General features: G+C 35.6%; 3 protein-coding genes across 7 annotated transcripts in view; 1 reads left to right on the forward strand and 2 right to left on the reverse strand.

Moving 5' to 3' along the window:
* The first annotated feature begins 6,429 nt into the window (after nt 1-6,429).
* On the forward strand, nt 6,430-14,498 carry gpr35.2 (G protein-coupled receptor 35, tandem duplicate 2). Of its 4 annotated transcripts, XR_013795552.1 has the most exons (4): nt 6,430-7,120; nt 7,213-7,277; nt 12,497-13,535; nt 13,830-14,498. XR_013795552.1 is itself a non-coding variant. In XM_079594321.1 (3 exons), exon 3 carries the CDS (start codon nt 12,504-12,506, stop codon nt 13,452-13,454), a length of 951 nt encoding a protein of 316 aa, XP_079450447.1. In that variant the 5' UTR covers nt 6,430-7,120; nt 7,213-7,277; nt 12,497-12,503; the 3' UTR covers nt 13,455-13,609. The 4 variants fall into 4 exon arrangements, 2 of the variants coding, with proteins under 2 accessions (XP_079450447.1, XP_079450446.1); XM_079594321.1 differs by lacking the exon at nt 13,830-14,498 and having other exon boundaries at nt 12,497-13,609; XR_013795553.1 differs by lacking the exons at nt 6,430-7,120; nt 7,213-7,277 and adding an exon at nt 9,716-9,851.
* A 4-nt stretch (nt 14,499-14,502) lies between these two features.
* lim2.2 (lens intrinsic membrane protein 2.2) lies at nt 14,503-25,789 on the reverse strand. Of its 2 annotated transcripts, none has more exons than XM_079594322.1 (5): nt 25,515-25,789; nt 20,832-21,022; nt 19,476-19,613; nt 15,652-15,786; nt 14,503-14,637 (listed from the first exon to the last, which is right to left on the reverse strand). In XM_079594322.1, the coding sequence occupies exons 2-5, from the start codon at nt 21,007-21,009 to the stop codon at nt 14,564-14,566; spliced, it is 525 nt and encodes a 174-aa protein (XP_079450448.1). In that variant the 5' UTR covers nt 21,010-21,022; nt 25,515-25,789; the 3' UTR covers nt 14,503-14,563. The 2 variants fall into 2 exon arrangements, with proteins under 2 accessions (XP_079450448.1, XP_079450449.1); XM_079594323.1 differs by lacking the exon at nt 25,515-25,789 and adding an exon at nt 23,565-23,669.
* Nucleotides 25,790-26,983: 1,194 nt separating this feature from the next.
* The window catches only part of ftsj3 (FtsJ RNA 2'-O-methyltransferase 3), a 39,173-nt gene continuing 38,514 nt past the window's right edge, over nt 26,984-27,642 (reverse strand). The window contains exon 20 of the mRNA XM_079592743.1: nt 26,984-27,629. Within this exon, the coding sequence (XP_079448869.1) occupies nt 27,365-27,629 (265 nt within the window). The 3' untranslated portion in view covers nt 26,984-27,364. The remainder of the gene's footprint in view (nt 27,630-27,642) is intronic.

A 27,642-nucleotide genomic window follows, 5' to 3' on the forward strand; every position in this document is an offset into this window, starting at 1 on the left:
CAGAAACAAGCAAAAGAAGCATTGCTTACGCACATGTAATCTAACATATCATCAATATTAAACCGCATATAAATCAAAACTGCCTAATGTAACTGCATGAAATGGTCGAGCTTTAGGACCGTGAAGCTTTGAGGTGTTGATGGACTCGATCTCCATCTGTGTTTTGATCATCGTTCTCAATCTGATCCTGATGAAGTCGGTGACAAAAACACAATTTTCTCAGCTTTTTGCTCAAAATGTTGCTTTTTTATGAAACTAACCAATTTTCAAGTATTTATAATAAAAGAAAGCATGAAGCTTGAATAAAAGCAGAGGCTCTGTTCTTTCTTTTGATATATTGCATGTTCAGATATTCAGATATTCATACAACAAAATAATCTGGGGGCTGTGAAACTTTTGTGAGACTTATCAAAAACGCTGGCGGGGAAAGAGTTCATTGTTCTGACTGGATTTTATTTCATAATAAAGTCCTTTTGTGAAAGTTATGTAATGGATTGCAATATTAAACCTGGCTTTTGTATTAATAAATATATATATATATGAATGCTAGACTGGCTAGTTCATTCTGCGTAGTTTAAGCTGTACAATGAGTCTAAAGTGTTTATCTTTCTACTCTGAACTGTTAAACTTACTTGTGTTTTTTTTTTTGTAGGATTTATTTGTGGAGCATATGGTGTCTGGTCAAACATATATTTTATTTATATCTAATTAATAAAAAATGAGGCAACAGATTACAAGCAATATTATTAATTACATTTAACAAATTAGAATTGAGTAATAATTAATCAAATTAATTCCTTAAATGTTAACCATTTAAAATGAGTAAAAATTTCAAAATATATGTTTTTGCCAACATTTAAGACACCTGATGTTAACAAGCAGAATCACTGAAGGAGAAAACCATAATTATGGAGATCAGTGTGTGTTTTAGTTGGGCTCTTGACCCTTAAATTATTAACTTTAAGTTATGTTTGTCTGCTGTACATGAGTTATAACAGCAGATGAACAAATAGAAACGGTGATCTGATGGTGTTGGTTGTGTTTTAACATAATCATTATTTCACAATCATTTGACCTGAATCACTGAACTCATATAGAGTCCAATTCATGAGTTAGGTTTATTTTGCTAATTTTAGTTGCATCATATGTTTAGCCTTTTCAATGAAATTCAAAACAATCAAATCAATAAAAATACAAATAAAAAATATATATACTTTTTTTTTAGGCACACACAGACATCAATATTTAGCGTATGAATCTCAACAATGGTGACAAACAGAATCACCTCTGATCATAAGCTCATTATTTATTCATGCATCAATGCGTGATGGGAGCCATGAATGAGTTTTGATTGGTGGCACCCAGAATGCACTGCAACATGCTTTATAAATGTCACCATTGTTGAGATGCACAGGCTGATTCTTGATGTCTGTGTGTCTCTTTTTTGTACAAGATAAACTTTTTAGAAATTATTTGGATTACATTGTAAAAGTAAATAATATTATGGTGTACAAGGCCAGTACTGCTATAGTTAATAAAGTTAACCTAACTCATAAATTGGACTATATGATTACAGTGAGTCAACTTAACTGATTGTGAAATAATGATTATGTTAAAACACAACGAACACCATCACATCACCGTTTATATGTGTTCATCTGGATGTTATAACTCATGTACATCAGCCAAACAAAACTTAAAGTTAATAAGTTAAGGGTGAAGAGCCCAACTAAAACACACACTGATCTCCATAATGGTGACTTTAATTCTGGTTTTCTCCTTCAGTGATTCTGCTTGTTAACATCAGGTGTCTTCAATGTTGGCAATAACATATATTTTGTAATTTTTTGTCATTTTAAATGGTTAACATTTAAGGAATTAATTTGATTAATTATTACTCAATTCTAATTTGTTAAATTTAATTAATAATATTGCTTGTAATCTGTTGCCTCATTTTTATTAATTAGATATAAATAAAATCTATGTTTTCATTTTTACAGTGTACCATTTTCCACAGCTAAAGCTGTATTAACCTTAATACAAGTAAACTTAATTTAACTGACCATCACTGAAACACATGTATCTTCTCAATACTACAAAAAAGTAATTAATGTACTGTATGTTCATTAACTCAGAAACATAGCGGTAAGAGCAGTATTTAACAAACACATTTGTTTATTGGAAACTTCGTGGAATGTTTTAAGTCAAGGTTCAAATAAAATGATTTGTTTAAAGTAAACGAACGGATGATGATAATGTGGTGAGAAATCGAGTCCCCCCAGGGATCGGGTCTCCTTTAGACCCCGAGTGAGCGGACTTTAGGCTGCGTTCCAGTCCGCGTTTAGACATGCACTTGTGAACTTCCCCTTGGGGAAGTGCGATCCACTTCGTGAAGTGGACAAGGGAAGTTTAGATGGACAGACCCTTGTTCCCTAGATTTTGACAGAGGGAGCGAGTCTACTTCATATGTACACTTCAGCCACCTATATATCCCACAATGCAATACGATTGTGACGTCACCACAGATCTCGTCCAATCACCACCACCACAAACAACTCTATGATATATGAATTATAATTGTTTTTTTTTAAACAACCCAAACACACCTATATACATTTGGATGCTGCATTAAACTAATTCTTAAAGGGAATTAAAAATATATATAAATCAACTCTTATTAGCTTATGACGTTCCAGTTCAGCCCATTGCAGTTTCTGCCAGTAGTGGCACTCGTGTAGCGTAAGCAGTGACGTACATCCGAGTGAACGAGGCGGAGGGAAGTTAGTGAGTGAAGGGCATGACCATTTTGGACTGGAACCGGTTAGGAACCTGGGTGTGCTCTTTGATACCAATCTTTCATTTGAAGGTCACGTGTCTAGTATCTGTAAAACCGCATTTTTCCATTTAAATTACGCCATATGCTCTCATTGACAAATGCAGAACAATTAGTTGATGTGTTCATGACCTCAAGGCTAGATTATTGTAATGCTCTACTGGGTGGTTGCCCTGCACGCTTAATAAACAAACTACAGCTAGTTCAAAACGCAGCAGCTCGAGTTCTTACCAGAACCAGGAAGTATGACCATATTAGCCCTGTTCTGTCAACACTGCATTGGCTGCCTATTAAACATCGTATAAATGTTAAAATATTGCTGATTACTTACAAAGCACTAAATGGTTTAGCTCCGCAGTACTTGAGCGAGCTCTTAACGCATTATAGTCCTTCACGTCTACTGCGATCTCAAAACTCCGGCCAGTTAATAATACCTAGAATCAGGGCCGTCGCTGGTGGGGTGAAAGGTGGTGACAATTATAGGGGCCCCCGCTGCCCAGGGGGCCCCACAAAATCCAGCAGTTATACTATAGGGACACTATATGAATAATTATAATATTTATTAGTTGTATTCCTGAGATTTAAAATGAAAACCACAAAAAAACATGCAACTTGGTTAAATATTTTTTCCAAATAGCTGCTTCTCTTACCTCCCTAAAAATGGTTTAGTCCGATCTATTTATTAGTTATTAATAAATACCCCGCCCCAGCTCGTGAAGAGAACCAATCAGAGTTGAGGCGGCATTGCCTGAAGACGTTAATCTGGTGGAACTGACTCACTGGAAAAATGTCGGGAAAAAGAAAATACAAATCTGGTTATCAGAAACGCCACGAAAAGAAGGAGAGGGAGGCCAGGAGAGTTGTTGGATCCCAGTCAATTAAAACCTTCTTTAACGCAGGTTAGTGTATTGTATTGTTATTTCGCTGAGAATCAGAAAACTACCGTCTTCTTTCACTTTTCATTAACGGGCGCGAGCGGCACTACAACCGACTGAATGATTACGCGATTAAAATCCCTGTCCTTTTCACTATTGTAACTTGACACGAGACACGACGCATTGCATTATGCATAATATGACCTGCTGGCTGGTGATGTGTTTATTACATCAAGAAACACGAATACAACTGCACTTGAATGAATAAATGTATGAGCTTTATTTAAATATTATTTTTTACCAGTTCCATATTATCTCTATTAAAATACATAATAAGATATATCTTTTTTAAAACTTTGACTACATTCTTAAGACTGTTACTTACGTGGTTTGACCATACGGCAACATACGACGAAAAGGGTACCCCATAACGTCAATATGAGACGGAGACATAAGCGCACCAGCAGCGCCCCCTAACGGTACCCTAACCCATACCTAAACCTAACCATAACCTGAACCGTCTCATATTGACGTTATAGGGTACCCTTTTCGTCGTATGTTGCCGTATGGTCAAACCACGTCAGTATGTGACGTTTTGAGATGAGACTGTGTTACAACCCATAAAAACATTATTTTACCGTTCCTTTTTTAAAAATTGGTTTTCTTATTATTTAAAAATTTTTTATTTATAGGCCTAACCTTTGATGACTTTACACCTCACTTCACTCCACTTCAAGCTTTTTGTTAAATTTTATTAGTTGTAATTTTATAGAATTTTAAGATACTCAAACTGCAAAAAAATGCCTTTCTTACTTAGTATTTTTGTCTTGTTTCCAGTCCAAATATCTCAAAATTCTTAAATCAAGATCCATTTACTAGATAAGTGAAATGCAATAAAATATTAAGTCTTGTTTTCTGTTGAAATAAATCAAATTTAAGTGAGTTTTTGCTTAAAACATGTCAAATAATCTGCCAATGGGGTAAGATAAATAATGTTAAAACAAGATAATTTTTCTTACCCCGTTGGCAGGTTATTTGTCTTGTTTTAGGCAAAAATATCTTATTCTATTATTTATATCTAAAAATACTGAATAAGAAAAGCATTTTTTTGCAGTGTTGTCAGGAATAACTTTATAATTTATATGTAATATTTAGAATAATAATAATATAATAATTTATATAAAGAAATTTTCTATTTAGGCCTATTTTCTTTTTATATTTAATGTTATATTTGTTTATTTTGGTTTTGCTGATGTTCATTAAAATCTTGATTTACATTTATTTGTTATCTGCTTTGTTATTTGTAAGAAAACCCTAGTTACATGTGGGCCTCCATGCATATTGTACAGTACGCCAACAGTATATGAGTATGTATGCAGAAAATATATTGGTGGAGGGTGGTGGGGGGCCCACATCAATATTTTTTCAGGGGGCCCCGGATCCTCTAGCTACGGCCCTGCCTAGAATATCAAAATCGACTGCTGGCGGTAGATCCTTTTCCTATTTAGCACCAAAACTCTGGAACAGTCTTCCTACCATTGTCCGGGAAGCAGACACACTCTGTCAGTTCAAAGCCAGATTAAAGACACATCTCTTCGGCCTAGCATACACATAACACATTATAGACTTCTATAACTCAATGTTAGGCTGCATAGATTAGGTCAGCCGGAACTGGGAACACTTCCCATAAATCCTGATGTACTCGTTACATCATAAGAAGAATGGCATCTACGCTAATATTAGTGTCTTTGTTTATCCCGAGGTTTTCCCGCAGCCTGCCGGATCCAGATCTGAGGAAGGACCTTCGCCTGGACCCGATGACAACGCAGTGCTGAAGTGTCCACTAGTCTCTCCCTATGGAGGATCCCTGTACCACTCTACAGATAAAGCACTGTTGAAAATTTCAGTTTTGCGTATCTACCTCGAAGTGATAAAATAAAATTCTGTATCAAATTTATAGGCAGGACAAGTAGTTTGTATAGGCTTGGTTTGTAGAGAAGTCCAAACCTGCGCACATATATTCAAACGCACATAAGTATAGAATGAATTCTTGATGCGCACGTGAGCGCCATCAGCGTTTCTCACAGGTTCACGTTTAAAGTCTGCAAAATCACGTTATGATTTATATTGTTTAAAGTGCGTGTTAATAATCATTAATGTCTTTTAAATTACGTGGTTCATTACTATAACTGATGCTATAGGTTGTGAAATCAAGCATCTCTCGTTCTTACTGTTTTTTATATAGCTTACGTAGCATAGCATAACGTTACATCTACCGATTAGCCTGCCAGCTTATCTTATATTATATTAGGTATGTTGGTTTATTACATTATGTTTTTTATAGTATGTGGGTATATTATATTAGATTTGTAGGTAGGTTTTTTGTTTAATATATTTCACAAGTACATGTTTCAAATGAATGACGTTAGTGTGTACTTAATTTATAAAAAAAATATGATAGTATTATTATAGCCTATACTGTACCACATTACTACTATTGTGTGAAATTAATTTTAACTTACTTTTATAGAACATAGTGTGTTGCAACAATCCGTATCTGTTGTGAGGCATTGCATTGTTGTTTTTCCAGTTTGTTTTATTATGAAAATACATGGCCATTATTTTTTATATTTCAAGCATGTTGTTTGTGCACTAAGGTTATCATTATAATTATAATTAGTCAAAACATCGCAATAACTTTTGATCAGGCATTACCGCCTGGGTCCTAAAGGAGACCCGATTCGGGGGACTCGATTTATCATGACATCTGCATTTCAAATCGGATATTATAATATCGCCTGGCTCCGCAGAGCAAACGGACAAGGCCTTTATACTTTTTGGGGGTTGTTTTTGGCATTAACACGCTTTTTTTTTTTTTTTTTTAGTTGATTGGGCTCCAGGGGTCACTCAGAGTAATTGTTCTCGAAACCCTTCAGGAAGCAGCCGTGACGAAGTTTGTTTTGATTACACTTACAGACCTTGAGATTATTCGGCCTAGTAGTTGTTTCCTGACCAGGAATTATTGTTGTTCATAACTGACCAGCACAAACAGAAATTTAATATAACAATTTATAAAGCTGATTAAAGACCGACACATAGGCTAGTTCGCATTAGAAGCAGCAGGTTTATAAAATTAAACCTGTCAGCCTGGATCTCGTCAATGCAGCAGCAGTTTCCACTAAACGTACACAGCCTAACTTAACTGGTTCAATGGACGGCAGCATTTAGCCACTTAAAAAGAAACACTTAAAATGCCTCGTCGACGTTCCCACGATATGCGATCAAACGAATCGGTTCATTTGAACGAACAATCCGATTCGTTAATGTGCCTAGAGTGGACGATTACAGAAACCGGTAAAACTGGTACCGGAGAGAAAGTAAAAAGCTGCCCTACAGAACCAACAGTTTGAACGTTTGTGATCTATTGCTCCGTCTTTATGTATTTACACGTTTGTGCATATAATAGATACATGTAAAATAAAGGCTTCTGCTTTTGTTTTGAAGGAAACTGAGTTTGCAGAGGAACATATATTTCATTGTTTTCTCTCTCTAGTTGAGCATTTGAAAAGGTAAGTGTTTTTTGTGTGTGTGTGTGTGTGTGTGTGTGTGTGTGTTGGTTTGGCTTTTTTAAATGTATTTTTTATTGACACCTAATGCTCATGTTATATTACATAGGCCAACTAGTGCTATTGTAATAATAATGTGTATTGCAATACTGCATAAACTTTATATTGCGTGTAGTGCAACACAGCATATTACATTTTAGCTCTCTCACATTTGAACTCTTACCTGTGACATATCGATAATTTAAACAAACAGGCTATGATTGCTAGTCAGACTTTAATAACTAATATAGAAAGAATCGACCCTTGTACAACCAAGACCGGTTTCTCGGTAATCCGACACTCATGCTGACAGAAACTACAGCAACATGTTTGCATCGCTAGAGAAGAAAGTTTGAAATAATGCAGATTTGCTTACAAAGTATGTGGTCTGGCTCCATCTCAGTGTGTTTATTTGTGCATAATGCATTACATTTGATATGCACACTTAATGTGTGATAAAAAACAAGCTTTTCAAAAACATTGATCAAAAAATTACTTAGTATACTTCAAGTGTGTTAATGATTAGTTAACTTGAAACAACTAATCTTGTACCAAGTATATTTGAGATGTACACGAAGCATACTTTAAGTGTACTAAATTGGAACAACTTCAAGTATATACTTGAAGTTTGTTCCAATTTAGTACACTAAATGCCTGTAGGGACTAATTACATGCTTGATTAGTGATATTAAAGTGTACTTTATTGTGTTACTTATAAGTACATTACAAGTTCATTACGAGTGTCTTCGAAACATACGAGCAATATAAGTGTATTTATTTATCATTGCCCACGAGGTGTATACTACGAATTGCACACTTTGTCTTCAATAACAAATGCACATTAATAAACACATAATACTTAGCTATACCTTGTATTATTGTATAATATAATGTATTTTGAAAGTATACTTTAAATGCATTGTTACAATGAGCACAGTTAAAAATAGGCTATATATTTTTAAGAAAGTGCAAATAAATACACTTTTAAAAAATAAACTGAATTTTCACTCCAAGTATTATTATTTTTAAATATATTTTTAGAAAATATACTAAAGTGCAATTATTTTAAAGTGTGTTCAAAGTTACCGTATTGTGAAAATAGGTAAAAGCATGATGCTAATATACTTTTATGTTTCAACATAGTACAATTTTTGTTAGTATATTTTGCTATGTACTCTTGAAAAGGGCAATATATTCCAAATACAATAAAGTATACTTTTTTTCACTCGGGTTAGCTCTGGTTAAAAAGGTAGAATGTGTTTATAAATAGACTATTAAGAGTGAAATATGAGATAACATTGTAGCAGAGGTGGACAAAGTACACGACTTCCTTACTTGAGTGAATGTACAGATGCTGGTGAAATATTTCTCCATTACAAGTAAAAGTTGTAAATACTGATTTTTACTTAAAGCTGCAGTATGAAACTTTTTTTTGGTTAAAAATTATCCTAAATAAATTTTAGCAAGTACATAACCAGCCAGCAGAGGTTTCAAGTAAGTACAAATACTTCGTGACTTCTAGTTTCTAGAAATTTTGGGTATTTATACTTCACTGGAGTAATTCTTTTTCAGCCGACTTTTTAGTTCGATTTTGTATTTTTATTTATTTACTATTATTTATTTGGAGCAGGTACAGCTAGTGTGTGATTCTTTTGATATTTCAGAGGATTTTATTTAAATGAATCATTTTAGTTTTTTCAGTCCATCATATAATTATGTTGTGTATGGTCTATGAAAAAAATGGTTAGTTGTAAAATGGTTGAGTATTAAACATGATTTAAAATTAAATCAAATGTTCAAACGCTCAAGCTTTGTTTTCATTTTATATATATTATTTTGTTTTAAAGCTTTGTTCAATTTATATTATTAATCATTTGACTCAACAAAACAAATGGATAAAGTATCATTTTAACTTTTAAAAAACTATTAACATTTGTTAATAGTAGTATATTGTCTTTTGTTAATAGGACAAAACATAATTCTTATCTTTTATAATATTATATATATATATATATATATATATATATATATATATATATATATATATATATATATATACACACACACATTTATAATATATATATTATAAAAGATAAGAACTATGTTTTGTTATAGGTATAGATATATATAATATATATATATATATTTTTATTAAATCGTTTTAAAATAAATATTTATAATAACTTTGTTTTAAACTTGGAAACGTTCCAAAACACGGAAGTAGCGCGCCTTGCTGCGCCCACTTCCGGCATCAGACTGGGCTGGCGCTGCCTCACACAGTCACACTGCTCACACTCGTAGATAATATCTATGCTGACACTCACTGTATAGACAGTAAGCACTCACTGTTATGACATATGGTTCTGCAGTTAGAACTATCTCAAAACAATTGGCCAACGGTTTATAGATCTGAGTCCCGCCTCCTGAACACACATCGCTAAACTGATGGCTTTGTGTTTTCTTTCTAACTTGTGAGAGGCTGTAGTTACATTTGGTTGTGCGATGCGCCAACTCCTCCGAAGGAAACCTAGAGATGCGGTAAGCGAGGGAGAAACAAACAGTTTTGTGCTGAAGAATGCGGGGCAGATCGCGTCAAATATTGATTTGGGACAGGCAAACATAATCGCGCGCGCGTATGTGTGTGTGTGTGTGCGCGCGCAACTACATTATAGGGTCAAAATATCCCCACAAAGATGGTAATATCCGAAATCTTTGTCCTTGTGAGGATTTTTCTAGTTTTTTGAAATCAGCTTATAATCAGACTAAGTGATGTTTTTTGAAAATGTAAAAATGCAGAAAGGTTTCTGTGATAGGTAAGGTTAGTCAGCTGGACTGAAATAAGTTCAAGTGCTTTTAGGACACTGAAAACATGGCTCAGAGCAATGGTCACCAGTGACACTTGACAGTATTGGTGTGTGTCGTGTCCAACAGGACAGTATTGATGTGAAACAAATTATGCCAACAGTTCATTTCTGTTAGTTCACTCATTTAAAAATGACAATTCTGTCATCATTTACTCACTCTCAAGCAGAGGTGGACAAAGTACACAACTTCCTTACTTGAGTGAAAGTACAGACACTACTGGTGAAATATTACTCCGTTACAAGTAAAAGTTGTAAAGACAGATTTTTCCTTAAGTAAAAGTACAGAAGTACTCGTTTTTAAAAGTACTTAAAGGGATAGTTCACTTTGAAATTAAATGTTGGTATGTTTTATCTTACCTGAAGTGCATCCAAGATGTCGGTGTCTTTGTCTCCGCAGTAGTTTCAATTTTGATATTTTTAGGTCAAACCGTTCTTGTCTGTCAGTCATATAATGCAGGTGTATAGGCACTGTCTCTAATAGCATGCAGAGAAAAGTCCAAATTAAATAATTCCCCATGGTACGTGCACATTGATGGCCTAAGACACGAAACAAGCGGTTTGTGTGAGAAAACGAACAGTATTTATATCGTTTTTATCTCTTTTACACAACCACGTCCATCTGATCTGTTTACACCGGATTTCTTCCCCGGAAACTAATCTAACCGCCTTCAATTGGACGTTGCATTTCTAAACTCAGCAGAAACGCGTGTGATTGGCTGTACGGCTCAACGTGTGCCTTTGATTGGCCTGAACAATGAAGCGAGTCGTGTGTCAAGATAGAAGGCTTACAAATTGGGAATAAGTGAAAACTCAACACTCCCGGATGAGTTCGCGCGAGCTTAGGCCATCAATGTGCACTTACGATGGGGAATTGTGTAATTTGGACTTTTCTCTGCATGCTTTTGGAGACAGTGCCTATACACCTGCATTATATGACTGACAGACAAGAACGGCTTGACATAAAAATATCAAAATTGAAACTACTGCGGAGACAAAGACACCGACATCTTGGATGCACTTCAGGTAAGATAAAACAACGAACGATTCGTTCGATGCGGCTGATTCATTACAATGCATTTGGTTAAAAGCCAGTTAGGTTAAAAGTAACACAACAGTTAGGTCAACTATTTATTTTGATGACATTTTAATAAATAAAATATACTTTGTTTTCAAATACAGATGTTTATTTGTATAGGCTAAAACAATGAATATGTCTTAACAAATATATTTTAAAATTACAATATTTAAAACTAAATATTGGGGAGTCTAGAATTGAATGTAAATATACATAATTGTGTACATACAACCCAACAGTTAACCCAACAGCTGGGTTATTACTAGAAATTACCCAACCAATTTAAAAACTGACCCAACATTTTTGGAAAACAACCCAACATAGTGACCCAATATGTGTAACCCAACGGTTGGGTTTTACAGTGTATTTATCAAAAAAATCAGCATATATACTGCATTGACTCGACGCAATGCAAACCCAGACTGCAACACAGTGTCCAGTAGGAAACCAGATGTGGGCGACACTATGTTCCTGTCTGGGAAGTGCAATAATCAGTGTTGGGGAAAGTTACTTTTAAAAGTAATGCATTACAATATTGTGTTACTCCCTTAAAAAGTAACTAAATGCATTATTTAGTTACTTTTTTAGAAAAGTTATGCGTTACGTTACTTTCGCGTTACTTTTTTTCCCACCTGGGCTGGGCTTGTTTTTTTATAACACAAAAGTTCTATTTTTGGGCAAATGTAAACACCCTTTCACACCAAAAGTGAAATAATAATCCTCAGGCTGAAGGACATGTGTACAGTAGAGGAAATGTCTATCTCTCTATAGTCACCTTTGCTTATTTAACTGAATCATCGAAGGTCAGAAGCAAGTACATTGGTCAATAAAGTGAGATTAAATGCATAAAAATTTAGTTTTATTTAACATATTTAGTTAGTGGAGGTTTGCATAGTATTCTGATTCTGAATTTCACTGATTTTATTCATTTTGAGGAATATTGAATATTTTTTTGTGTGAGCAAGTGAGATGAGTAAATGCTCACATTTAGTCTAGAACTACAATAAACAAACACACACACTCAACATGAGGACAGGAGAGCTGTCAGTCAATAAATGGGAAAACAAAGTATCTTGCGTTACTTATTTGAAAAAGTAACTCAGATATTTTGTTGTAAATTTTAAAAGTAATGCGTTACTTTACTAGTTACTTGAAAAAGTAATCTGATTACATAACTCAAGTTACTTGTAATGCATTTCCCCCAACACTGGCAATAATACGGCGTGTATTTTAATTTCCTGCAGGTTGAAGATGTCGAACTGCTCCCTGAACATCAGCACTGGCATCCAGAGCCTTCAGCTCGCCTTTATCCCCACCTTCATCCTCGGGGTCCTGGGAAACATATACGTCCTAGTGATGTTCTGCCGGCGTCCCAGAGCGGACTGGACCTACATGAACATCTACATCACCAACATGGCCATCGCAGACTGCGTCGTGCTGGTGCTCCTTCCCATCCGCATCGCGTCCTACTATGAAAACACATGGGAATTTTTCAAACTCTGGGACCAGAGCAACAAAGAGCTGTGTTACGTTCTTGTGTCGGTTTATTACGTCAACATGTACGTGAGCATCTTCACCGTCACCGCGATAAGTGTGGTGCGATACGTGGCCATCAAATATCCCATGAAGTCCAGGAACATTTTATCTTGTAGAAAAGCTTTGGTGGTTTGCGCGCTCATTTGGTTGGTCACGTGCTCGTTTAGCGCGGCATTTCACCGCGTCGACGATCCGAAGCACAACAACACGATCAAATGCTTTCATAAGAATAAAGAGGAGGAGTTACCGCTAGCGTTCATTCTCGTGCTGGACATCGTCGGGTTCCTCGTGCCGTTTCTCATCATGTTGTTTTGCTCCGTTAGAGTCATTTACACGCTGAGGAAACAGTTGGAGATCGGATCCCGCGGCGAAAAACTCCAGTGCATTTTTATCATCGCGGCGAATCTGGTTGTGTTCGTCGTGTGTTTCTTCCCCGTTCACTTCGGATTTTTCTTTAAATACATCGCGCAGGTTTATAAGTACAGTTGTGACGTGCAGTCTTTCGCGCATAATTTTGTTCACTTCGCGATGTTCGTCTCCAGTATGAACTGCGCTTTGGACTGCTTCAGTTATTACTTTGCCACCAAAACATCGTGGATATTATGCTGCGCGAATAAAACTAAGAATGATAAACACGAATGTGATTATAGGAAGGTTTCACGATGACTTAGCTTGATCACAATGTGTTTGAATTAGTGCTGTCAATCGATTAAAAAATGTAGCCTATTGGTGAATCGCAACATTACAGTATTCATATATATTTCAGTGCTGGGCAACGATTAATCGCATCCAAAATAAATGTTTGTGTTTACATAATATGTGTGTATTGTGTATAATAATTATTTAGTATAAATAGCCTACACACATATACATGTATATATTTAAGAAATATTTGCATATTGTATAGTTATACATAATTGATATTATATATAAATATTTAAATAAATAAAAATCTTAAATATATACATACATGTATTTATATACTAAATAATTATATGTAAACACAAACTTTTATTTTGGATGCAATTAATCGTTGCCCAGCACTTATATTTTTATACCTTCACATTAAATCTCCAAAATAATGTAGAAACAACATATTTTTTTTATATTTGTTAATTACGTTACATATTTTTAATGCATTAAACTGAATTTTTTTGTTAACAAACATGACAAAATGAAAATGTCTGTGACATTTGCCAAAGGTATTAATGAATGTTAAATCCACAAATGTAATTTTGACTTGGTACGCCATTATCATTCTTTTTTTTTTTAAATATATTTTCAATATCAGCCAGTTTCATGAAACACTGATTTTAGCAAACATTTGTTAAATTCAAGCATATTAACATTAAAGTTTAATATAAAATGTGTAATATGAAATAAAACTAAGTTTAGATGCATAACATTTAAATATCAAGTATAAATGGATATAAAATGAAGATTATTTAGTGTAAACGCTGTAAATCTTCCCATTTTTTTTTTGCATATTAACTGTAATCAGGGGTGTTTTGTGTGTACTTTTTAAAGCTTTGTTAACGATGTTTACTTATTTGTTTCTGTACATATTGATCAGTCTGTGGTGAAGATATATTCCTCATCTGGTGTTTTGTGTCTGTACGCCATCTATTGGACAGACAAGCTTTCTGTTTTTAACCTGCCAGTGACTAAATGTTGCACCATCAGTTCTGTTGGGAAAATAAAACATGCACCAAGAAAGAGTCCGAACGCAGTTTATTTCCTCCAGGAAAGCTTGAAGCGTCAGTGTTGTGTGATGATCAGGGTTCAGCTGTCAGAGACACCGGCGTCGCTTCACTGAAGCTTCTCTGATAAGCACAGAGCTGCAGGACTCCTGGAAAACAGAGATTCAAGGGGCATTTATATAAGTTTTAGTCTATAGAAGATAATGTTGTTTAAACAATCCCCATTCACACGGATCCGTGAAAACCACTAATGCTGTATGATTCATGCCAGGCCAGTACATTAGCGATGTCACTTAGTAAAGAAACATTATGCGCCTATGTTTTACATTTGATTGAATGAATCAAACCAATCGAATCGACTCGTTATTTCAAACGAACCGATTCAGTAATTCAAATAAGTCAATTCACTGATTCATAATTCTCATTCAGTGATCCATTTGCATCATCTCTCTTAAGGGACGCTTTACATTATAACATTTTCAACTGAAATTATTCAATATAATTAAAAATTGCATTTAAAATTTAAAGCAAACATTTTATTTGACTTGGTCAGTTCAAATCATTCAACTGACTTGTTCAGTGAATCGATTCCAAAAAAATTTTTTTTATTCAACTCTGATTCAATAATTCACAAATATGAGATGTTTTCTTAATTCTTTTTTTTACTGCTTTTAAAATGTAATCTTCAGTGGCAAAAATGAAGGCTAAATTCAACTCAGTGATTCGACTTGTTTGATTAATTTGATTCACCAAATCAATCGAATCAATTTATTTAAACTAGCCGATTCAGTGAATCATATGAGTATATATACTGATGCATAACTCTGATTCAAAGATTCATTTGCATATTCTTTTTATGCATTTTTGTCATTCAAATGAGATGATTTATTAAATATTATTAAAAATTGTATTTGCCATTTACACGACACTACTGAAAAAACAAAAAAGTCAACCAAATAGATACCAATAGACAACTAAAAAAATAAAACTTTTAATGCATTTTGGTCGTATTTTGGTCGCATTTATATGACAAGTGTTTTGAGGGCCTGAAAATTCAATCTTTTGAAAACTAGACAGTTTTTGAAAATGATACTGTTATCGTCTCCGTGTAAAAATGAGATTTTCAAATAGCATTTTTTTGTTTTTGCACATGGATTTTTGACCTGCTGCCAGAGCCAGTATCGTGCCGATCCATCCCAGAATATGAGACCACGAGAACCTCCAGCCGATGTAGCGCTTCCCGAAGAAGTTGACGGTCATCCCGGTGTAGATCGCCAGAGCCAAGAGCGCGAGAAATCCTGCGGAAAAAAGCAATGACATCACTGCCAAACGACACGTCACGGCTGCCAATCAAACCTGACAACACGGAATCAGTGTCTAAAACGTTCATCCTTCCCTCGGGTCATTTTGACCCAGAATTTTTGGTTTAATTTTTTTTAATTTAATTAAAATTTAAAAAAAAAAAAAAATTATTCATCAGAGTGGACTTTTGTTGCACTTGCACCCAAAAAAAAATTTTTATGGATTTGAGGAGTTTTTGTGGTTGAAATTTTAAAAAGTAGCACATCCTTCATTCGCGGGTCCATTTGACCCCCTTAGGAATGAATGGAATGTTCCAGTACACATAGAAAAACATAAAAATTCAAACAAAAAATGCAAAAACTTTACCAAAAAATTATTTTTTAACCCTTATGTGCTGTTGGGGCTGTTTTCAGCCACTATGGGGTATTTTTGAGTCTTATTTTGGCCATAACTTTTTCCGTGTTTCAGCAAATCGAATGATTTTTGGTGACAAAGCTTATTTTTACACATATTTTAGGAAAATGCTTTGAAAATTTTCAAAAACTTAACAGTACACTCTGGGCAAATTCACTACCCTTTCGTTATGTTCGTGGCTGAAAACAGCCACTACTTTAAACTGCTGTAAAAATTGATCAGATAAATATTTTTTTGCCATTTTTTTTGCATAAATCTATTAATCAACATCAGTCCTGTTCAAAACTACTAAATGTTTTTTAAAAAATCAAGATTTTAACTCTTTAATTGCCAAATTCATAAATTATGACACTGATTTGGGAGGGGAAAAAACACAAAATTACTTATTTTCAATATAAAATGTGATTGTGGACTGGATTTTTTTTTACCTTTTATCACAGTCTTGGACATGTCAAAGATTAGAAACAACATTGGTTTTGATGCATTGTTAGTTTTTGTGCAGCATCAGATTTTAACTTTTTCTCCCTCATTTACTGTTCGTGGCTGTTTTTGCCCCATTGACTTCCATTATAACCACATTTTTTGATTGCAAAGCCATGACACCATATAATCATGCATTTTTGATTGTTGGTGGTTTTCCCTGTTGGGAAGAGGTAAAAATTTAAATTTTTACTGTTGATAACCAGGTGGCACCATTAACCCTTTAGATAGGCCTGTGCAAAAAAAAGCTTAGTTTCTGGCTTTTACATGGAGTTATATGGAGTATAATAGCATAATAAAGTGTGTGTGTGTGTGTGTGTGTGTGTGTGTGTGTGTGTGTGTGTGTGTGTGTGTGTGTGTGTGTGTGTGTGTGAGAGAGAACTCACCTTGATGCGTCTGAGAAAATCAAAATATGCACCTCAGAACTACATGGAGTAAACAAAAACAAAGTAAGTGTATTTATGCATCTGCTGCCTTTTGATGGTGAGAAATGCAGACTAAACAAAAACTAAGCAAGTGGATTTGAACACTTGCATGCAAGCCTGCTGGTCATTTGATGGTGAGAAGAGCAGCAAGCAACATGAGAAAGGGCTTGACTTGTAGTGAAGTTCTAGAGATGATTCTGCAGCCGGACCCGTCCAGCGAGCTGCAGGATGTATTGTCTTCTCCCTCTGACACCACAGACTCAGGAGAGGCAGATCCTGATTTGGATGTGGCACCCTCATCATCCTCTCTAGCTTCCACTGAAGGCGAGGAGGATTCGGAGGATCCTGGGTCTGGGTGGATTGGGAGAAACGGCGAAGTGTGGTTTTCCACCAACGCGGAGACAACTCCCTTTCTTCAGCCTGCCAGAGGCGTGACTTCATGGCCGACGCGCTATGCCATCGCAAGGGTCCATAACATCGATTCTGTGTTCAATCTGTTTTTTACGGGCGCCGCACAATGAGAAACTGGACCGGGGTGGACTCCACAGATCTCCGTGCATACATGGGGCTACTGATTTTGGCCGGCGTCTACAGGTCCAGAGGGGAGTCCACACGTTGCCTGTGGGATGATCGCAGTGGTCGTGCGCTTTTTAGAGCCACCATGTCCCTCTCAAGATTCAAGAAATCAGCAGAGCTCTGCGTTTTGGAGGTTGGTCATGCTGACAATGAGGTCAATCATCTCGTCGGCCCTGGAGTCGACTCTGGCAGGCTGAAGAAAGGGAGTTGTCTCCGCGTTGGTGGAAAACCACACTTCGCCGTTTCTCCCAATCCACCCAGACCCAGGATCCTCCGAATCCTCCTCGCCTTCAGTGGAAGCTAGAGAGGATGATGAGGGTGCCACATCCAAATCAGGATCTGCCTCTCCTGAGTCTGTGGTGTCAGAGGGAGAAGACAATACATCCTGCCGCTCGCTGGAGGGGTCGGGCTGCATGATCATCTCTAGAACTTCTCTACAAGTCAAGCCCTTTCTCATGTTGCTTGCTGCTCTTCTCACCATCAAATGACCAGCAGGCTTGCATGCAAGTGTTCAAATCCACTTGCTTAGTTTTTGTTTAGTCTGCATTTCTCACCATCAAAAGGCAGCAGATGCATAAATACACTTACTTTGTTTTTGTTTACTCCATGTAGTTCTGAGGTGCATATTTTGATTTTCTCAGACGCATCAAGGTGAGTTCTCTCTCACACACACACACACACACACACACACACACACACACACACTTTATTATGCTATTATACTCCATATAACTCCATGTAAAAGCCAGAAACTAAGCTTTTTTTTGCACAGGCCTATCTAAAGGGTTAATGGTGCCACCTGGTTATCAACAGTAAAAATTACAAATTTTACCTCTTCCCAACAGGGAAAACCACCAACAATCAAAAATGCATGATTTTATGGTGTCATGGCTTTGCAATCAAAAAATGTGGTTATAATGGAAGTCAATGGGGCAAAAACAGCCACGAACAGTAAATGAGGGAGAAAAAGTTAAAATCTGATGCTGCACAAAAACTAACAATGCATCAAAACCAATGTTGTTTCTAATCTTTGACATGTCCAAGACTGTGATAAAAGGTAAAAAAAAATCCAGTCCACAATCACATTTTATATTGAAAATAAGTAATTTTGTGTTTTTTCCCCTCCCAAATCAGTGACATAATTTATGAATTTGGCAATTAAAGAGTTAAAATCTTGATTTTTTTAAAAACATTTAGTAGTTTTGAACAGGACTGATGTTGATTAATAGATTTATGCAAAAAAAATGGCAAAAAAATATTTATCTGATCAATTTTTACAGCAGTTTAAAGTAGTGGCTGTTTTCAGCCACGAACATAACGAAAGGATGGGAATTTGAACAATGCACAAGGGTTAATGTCTACATGTGTATCTGAGTGCATACTGAAGACAAACTGACTTTAGGACCCAGCGGGACAGCTCATTTACTCCATATAGAGCTATAAGCCCACCTAGAGTTATGAAATATCATGTTATATTATTGTTTTTCCCACATGAGGTCAGCAAAGAAACCCAATGTAAGATATTTTGAGATTAATTATGCATGAAACTGTGAGTTATTTAGAATTTAAGTTGAAAGAATGTGAGGAATGTGCTTAAATTACTATTTATTTACTATTTATTGATCAAATCTAGTAATTTAAAAGGTAAATAAACTCAAAAATAAAAAGTCATGCAGTGTAATAAAATAAGCTTTCTAAAAATAAAACATAAAAGTATAATTTCCGGGGTCGGGTCACGTTGACCCGCGAGGGCAGGATGAGGGTTGATGAGTGTTGTAATGTTTGGTCACCGGACAGGAGCAGGGCGATTCCTCCGGCCCGCACTCGTTTGCTGCGGCCGCGTTTAGACGCGGTGACGCTCAGAAGCACTCCAGCGAAACAGGCCAGCAGCGCCAGCAGCATGAAGGCCCGCGTGGCGTCCCAGAATGCTGTGGGGCAGAAACACACACCTTTTACACACTAACAGGTTCAGAGCATTGTGGGATACTCGAGGTCCTGCAGGAATCTGTTGTATGAAAACAATTCATGAATGATGGATTGTTTAGTATTTTTGTGCATCGTCATAGAAATTGAATAAAAATAGTTTTTTAAATAAAATTATTTGACTTATATAATAATAAAATAATAACATATTCATTACCAATATCACCCAACCCAGATAGATAAAGATTACTAAAAATTATTATGTAATTTAAAAATTACAATTTAAATATAAAAGTAAAATGTATTTTTTTGTTATTGTCAAAGAACATATGAAAGTATGTTTTAATTTTTTTAAAATATTCTTCCAATACTGATATAATTAGCTAGACACATTTACTTTTTTATATTTCATAGAATATGAAATACAATTATGTTTTGATAAAAAAACATAGAAATAATTAAAATGTTTAGTTTTCATAGAACTATGAACTAAGAAGTATTCTTCCAATATTGACATACATAAATGATATATAAAATATTTTAAAACATAAAATGAAATTATGTTTTGAATTTATATATTTTTTGTTTCTTTTTTTATATATTGCTTTTTATATTTTCATAGAACATATTCTTTACCAATATCGCCCAACCCAGATAGATAAAGATTACTAAAAAGTATGTATTTTGTGTTATTGTCAAAGAATATATGAAAGTATGTTTTTAATTTTTTTTAATATATATATATATAAAAATTCTTCCAATACTGATATAATTATCTACACACACATTTACTTTTTAATATTTCATAGAATATGAAATACAATTATGTTTTGATTAAAAAAAACATACAAATAATTAAAATATGTTTAGTATTTATAGAACTATGAACTAAGTATTCTTCCAATATTGCTACATTTTGAATAAATTATATATAAAATATTTTAAAACATAAAATGAACAAAATAAAATTATGTTTTGAATTTATTTATATATATATTTATTTATTTTTAAATTATATTGCTTTTTATATTTTTATAGAACATGACATGAAATTATATTTTTGAATAATAAAAATACACATTTCAAACAACCCAGAAGGATACAGGTAAAAAAATAAATAAAAATAAAATAAAATTAATAATAATATATATATGTGTGTAATTTTAGCAAGTGTCCTGTAGTGTATCTGCACAAGCGGCTGTGATGCGGCTGACTGTCCTCACCCACGTTGAGCGTGTGGGCGTGGCACTTGCGATTGATGCAGAACCTCCAGAGGCCCTGATTGGCTGCGTTCCCTGAGTAGCGATACTGCATCCAATAGTCTGTTGCTGTGGAGATGATGAGGAGCACGAGGGCCGCCACACCACACAGTGAGGCCCCGCCTACCAGAGTGAACACCATCAATGAGAGCGTCCTGCACAAACACACACAGTAAACACACACGGTTCAGCGTTTATGCTGTCAATCAAACCTCTGACGCTCAGGCTTAAAGTGTCGTTGATTGATTCCTTAACCCTTAACCACTGTTTCGGGGTCAGGCTGACCCCACTGTGACTTTTCCTAAATAATCTATCTAAACATGCACAGAAAAACTGGGCTTGATTTGGTTGTTCTAAAGGTGTGTAAATTACCTTTTAAAGGGATACTCCACACTTTTTTTGGAAATAGGCTCATTTTACAACTGCCCCAGAGGTAAACCGTTGAGTTTTACCGTTTTCGAATCCATTCAGCCGAACTCCGGGTCTGACGGTACCACTTTTAGCATAGCTTAGCATAGATCATTGATTCTGATGAGTCCAGTAGCATTTCTTTCAAAATGACCAACGAGTTTCAATATTTTTCCTATTTAAAACTTGACTCTTCTGTAGTTAAACCGTGTACTAAGATCGACGGAAAATGAAAAGTTGCGATTTTCCAAGGAACTACTCTCATTCCGGCGTAAGAATCAAGGAACTGTGCGGCCGTACCATGGGTGCAGCAGCGTAATGATATGACGAAGCACCTGAAAATAGTCCCCAGCTCGGTAACTTCCAACATGACCGGGACTAAGTTTGTGTCGTTTTTAGGCGGCAAATTAGGTTTTCAAATAAATACGGTTCGGGATCAGCACCAAAGTAAATGTCATCTAAATCGTCTCTCACAAATGTCTCCATGCTACAACCCACGCTAGCTGTGCAAGCAGGTCGTCACGTTGGTTTGTTGACGGCACGTGCTTCGTCATATCATTACGCCGGCTGCACCCATGGTACGGCCGCACAGTTCCTATGCCGGGGCAGACTACTACAATACCTCGTGGACTGGGAGGGGTATAGTCCAGAGGAGGGGTCTTGGGTCAAATCAGACGACATTTTGGACCCATCTCTCATTTCCGACTTCAATAGGACCCATCCGGATAGACCTCCCACTCGCCCTCGTGGAAGACCCCGGCGTCAATCACCTCCTCGCGTCAGGAGCCGCTCGCAGGGAGTGGGCTCTGTCACAAATCAAGCCTCTGTGGCTCCCTCTGATCACCACCAAGGGGCTCCCTCCAATGTTGTTTTCGTCAACGATGACCATAACGCAATTATTTCGTTGACGCACCTTTTTTTTTATGACGATAACGTTACGATGACTAGCTAAAAATGGCTCTAAGGTGACTAAAACATGACGAGACGTTTTCGAGTTTTCGTTGACGAGACGAGATGGAACGAAAATGATTATAAGTCTGACGTTCACAATGCATGTCATTTCTGCCTATTTTGCGTGAAATCGTCTGTTTTGAGCTAAAATAAGTATCAGCAATGCCGCATTCTAATCGTTGTTTTGGGTACGCCCACCACACGGCGCCGCGCACCAGATTCCACACAACAACAACAACCAGTGTTGCCAGACGTACGATATTTATCGTAATTGTACGATAATTTTGACCTCTGTACGATCAATAATGAAAAAAATCCCATAATGTACGATAATTTCAGAATTGCCCGCAAATTAGTTAAAATCTCCCGGAATCTAGATCGAGCGAGCAAGAGCGCGCATGTGTAGCGCGCGCACATCAGAGAAAGGGAGCGAGAGACCTTTCGTGTGTGTGCTAGTGTGCGTGTGTGTGCCTCACGAAGCGCATGTAAGGACCCAACCAATCGAATTATTCAGAAAGTCTAGTTTATTATGCAAAGGTTTTAAGGTTAACTTGTTTTATGAATTGCAACACTTGCTGCAACCTGTCAAACCTAAGCCCATTTCCAATACTTTTTAACCTAAATTAATTTGTTAAAGACAACTTTTTTATTTATTTTTTTTACTAAAATTGACTAAAACCTTTTTGCGTTTTCGTCGACTAAAACTTGACTAAAACTATCAAGTTTATAAGTGACTAAAATGTGACTAAAACTAAAAAGCATTTTCATCGAAAAGACTAAGACTAAAGGCCATTGCGTGTCATTTCTGAGTCAGAAATTCGCATACGAAATTTTCGCACGTCAAAAAATAAATACGCCCTCACGTTATGTCAATCACGCTTGCACACTGCCTCCGAAACTTTCGTCCGTCATAAAAAAAATCGAAACGGGTTCGATTTTCTGCGTTTTTCGCATCCGTAACAAGCAGTTTGAATGGTGTTTGAATGGTGCTTTGACAATTCAGAGCCACCGAATCACGAATACGAAAAAACGCATACGAAAATTTCGGACTCAGTGTGCAATGGCCTTAAGACTAAAACTAAAAAAAAGGGCTGCCAAAAACAACACTGGCTCCCTCACCGGAGTACTAACTTTGACTACGTTTCCCATCATTCCGTGCCTGGTGCTGATTACCCTCACCTGATCTCCATCCCATGGACTATCTATGTGTCACACACACACACTCACTACAAAGTCTTGTTATTGCCATTGCAGACATTTATGAGTTAGGCTATCCCTAGTATATTGATCTCTTGTGTTTGACCTTGGACTGTTTACCCCGTATTCCCGCCTGTTTACCTGGATTTACCCCGTTTGCCTGCCCTGATCCATTGCCTGTCGTATCGTTACGTTTCTGCCTTGCCTTTGATATCTCTGTTGCTGGTGGTTTACCTCTGCCCGTTGTTCTCCTACTGTCTACAATAAAGCCGCGCATGGATCCCACTTCTGCTGACTCCTCGTTACACCTAGCAACTGCATAGCAACTGCATAGCAACTGCATAGCAACTGCATAGCAACTGCATAGCAACATTTGGCAAACACCACATTTTCTCTCTACTTATTTCAAAAATATTGTTCAGATTATTCATTCCTCTCCTGATAAACACTTAAAAACATACACTATGTAAAAAATGTAGGCATTGTTACTATACATTTTTTATATAAAAAAAAATCAAACTAATATAATTAGATTGTTTCAGGTTTTCAATAATAATAATAAATTATTGGAAAATTACATTTATAATTTTAATAATAAATATACAATATATTCTATAAAATGAAAATGATTGTACAAAACTAATATTTTCTATTAATAAATTATAGGATCAATTAAACGTATATTTTTATAATAAATATACAACATTATAAATACTAATAATCTAAAATAAAATGGTAATAAATATATAATAAACACAATGTAAATTATTAATATTAGTATTATTATTAATAATAAAACAGTTAAATTAACATATCACTACTAATAATAAATAATAGGACAAATACATTTATAAGTTTAATAAAACATATACACTATAATTATATGTATTAAATAAAATGCAAATGACTATTATAAACACACACACACGTACATTTGTTATACTATTATTAATATAAAAGGTAAATTATTAATATAATTATTATTAATAATACATAATAGAAAACTTACATTTAAAATGGTAAAATATATATAAAAAGTTAATTCACATATTAATAAACAAAAATCTAAATGAAAAATAATAAATTATAGGGTAAATTAAATGAACATTTTTATAATAAATATGAAACATAATAATGTATGCAATAAAATGTAAATTAGTTAACAGCAATAAAGAAAAAAGAATATTAATAAACAATTTTTGATAAATAAAATTCTAAATTTAACAACATACCAACCTATCAATCATCATAGAGCAATTAACTTTATGTATTTTTTTAAAATAAATGCACAAAATATACATGAAACAAATATATATATATATATATATATATATATATATATATATATTAAAAATATATATATTTAGAAATTTTATTTATTTATGATACCACATATCATTTAAAATATAATACGATGTTAACAAGTGTTTTAAACGTTATCATTAAATTCCAACAATAGCATATCAAAAACTTGTATTGTATCCACCTTTTATTTTGATTCTAATAATACTTATCTAAAGATCTCTATAATAAGCTACTGATGCCACTTTTTGAGAGATAAATAATCTTAAAGTAAAACAGTATTAGAAAAGTGGCATAACAAACTTTTTATAAATAGAAATGTTTTCGCAGGATGTGAACAATAGCAGTTCAGTGGCATCAGCATTTGGCTCGAATCGAGCCGATCAATCAAGCTTCATCAGTTTATAATAATATGCATACGAGCGTTTTTGAATGCGAATCGTGTGCGCAGCACAAACTGGATCAGCACATTTCAAACTCGAGCCTGGACACTGCCAACACACAATCTACTCATTCAGAGGACAAATAAGAGAGCCATTCATGACGAATCTCACTAAATGCGCCATTAAATGCATTGCAAATGGACATACAGAACAAACAAGGCTTTTGTTTACATCAATTCAACGATTTAAACACAACAAGTGCGATGAGCAAAACATTGCAAGATGAGCAAACGGATTAAGATTTGCACAAAAAAGTTTTATACTTTTTATGTATAAAACATCTAATAAACTAGGTGTAGGCTATTATGTATTAAACCAGTTAATAACATAAAATTCAGCTTCATACCTCTCTGACGGTTAGTCTCCCGCGAAGATTGCGCTCCGTCCGTCCTCGCGCCTCTGGGGTTTTAAACCCGCCACGCGCGGCGACCGTTATTGTTCCCGCCACAATAGAGCGAATCATCCAGTCAGACATGTGAGATGTGAGGTAATCCGCATCTTTCTCTGCATCTCGTCCTCGTGTTTACTCATTCTCTCTCCCTCTCCTCTCCTCACAATCTCTCCAGTCTTCAGCGTCACCGCGTGTCCCGCGGCGTGGGACGTTTCGTGACGCGCGTCGACAGGCCTCCCTCACAGGTCAAATCCATCCAGAACTCGTGGATTTGGGTTTGAAAGATGAAGAAACCTCACCAACACGTCGACATGCAACTAAACACTGTAATAAATGAGCAAACTATGGTGGGAACGTTCCCATATGGGCATTTTGGAAACAAATGAATGTTATACACAAACCTAACAGGAACGTTCTACTATACGTAAAGAAAACGTTCCCGGATAACAAATTATTATAGTATCCATTCTGGGAAAGCAGAAACTAACGTTTCCACAACTTTCAGTGAACCAATAATTGTTAGCCGAAACAGGTCCCATTTTCCAAATTTTCATTAAGAACAAAAATTTTTTTTAAACATACAACTTTAAAGATATGTTAATCCTCCCCCCCAAAAAATGTTCCCACCTCAGGCACAAAATCCTTAATAATATTATCCTTTTTATTCAGGCAAGGAAGTATTGTACCACCCCGTCACGGACAATATGCATGCCATTAGAGTTGTAAAACAAGAAATTTGTTTTTTTGAAATCTAATGTTTTCCTAATATAGTAAAATGTCTCTTTTTTGGAAACCATCAATAGAAAGTCTGTAATTTTATCTTGAAATATGAATTCGACATTTCAATGGCATCATTGTTTGCACTGAAAAAACTAATTCACTTAAAAAATACAAATAAAGTTACATTTATTTGATTAGTCCACACAACAAGAACATAATATACCATTAATTTATGTAAAATTTTATTTCCTTTCCATAAAATTAACAAAATGACCCCGTGACGGGGTGGTAATTGAGGTCACAGAGCGGTTCACCGTGACGGGGTGGTATGGACTAAGTGTTTATATGATCTGCTTGTCAAACTGGGGGAGGGGAAACATTGTAATTATATAGGAATCACATGTCCAGATATTTACCCGGTATCAAACATATGTGGACGCCAATGGGAACGAATGGTGTGATAAATCGCACATCGCGATTCCTTTGCATTCCTCAATTTAAATGCTTCTGAATAAAACAGAATCAACAATGACTCAATTCATTTAAATTTGGATTTTTAAGGATCGGTCTAGATGGTTTGAGAAACTATTTTTCAAGCAAACCTTTTACATAAAAAGTTAGCCTATATATTATACACACACACAAAGATACACATATATACAAATATAATGTGAATTTACTATGATTTACCAAGACACAATATGTCAATTTAAATTTGTTTTTATTAAAAGTCACTTACAATCCAAGCAGATTTTTTTTGCACATACATTGGCATAATTAATCCAGAAATATCAGGAGGTTACCGTATATACACCTGAAGTTCATATACCACAAAGTATATGTTAAACATCAAAACACGCAGCATTACACCAGTGCTGAAAAACATCAACGATTGGAGCCACGTCTGATTGGTCTAAAGGTTCAGCCCCTTATTTATAATCAAGTGTGTCAAAGTCCGAGCAAAACAGCATGTTGTCGGTAACGAGAGGCTGGAAGTGAATATTAGCATATGCGCTAATAATCCAATCAGTACGACGCGGCTAGCTAAATGAACTCAGTCCGTATGAGGGCGTGAGAGGCGTGGCTCACTTCTTTGGACGTCCTTTTCCCGCCTTCATGCCTCGCCCAGCTTTATTGCCCCGCCCTCCTTTATTGCCCCGCCCTCCTTTGCCTCGCTGCTTGTCGTCCTTCCTCTGCGCGGCTCGCGTGTCTTTCTTCATCCGCCCATCAACCACACGGAAAACGCCCTTGAGTCCGGCCGGACGCCTCACTTTACGGCCGACGCCCTTCTTGGCCACAATATACGTGACGTCCTGCTTCTCTTTTCCCACGCCGGCCTTTTTGTAGATGCTGCGAGCAAAGA

The sequence above is a fragment of the Phoxinus phoxinus genome, assembly GCF_949152265.1.
Source record: "Phoxinus phoxinus genome assembly, chromosome: 20".
Lineage (NCBI taxonomy): Eukaryota > Metazoa > Chordata > Actinopteri > Cypriniformes > Leuciscidae > Phoxinus > Phoxinus phoxinus.

Excerpts from the sequence above, each read along its gene's own strand:
- lim2.2 (XM_079594322.1), bottom strand. The coding sequence starts at position 21,009 with ATGGTGTTCACTCTGGTAGGCGGGGCCTCACTGTGTGGTGTGGCGGCC. Across the intron at positions 15,787-19,475 it reads AATCGCCCTGCTCCTGTCCG|GATTTCTCGCGCTCTTGGCT; the intron begins GTGACCAAACAT and ends TTTTTTCCGCAG. Across the intron at positions 14,638-15,651 it reads GATACTGGCTCTGGCAGCAG|GAGTCCTGCAGCTCTGTGCT; the intron begins GTCAAAAATCCA and ends TCTGTTTTCCAG.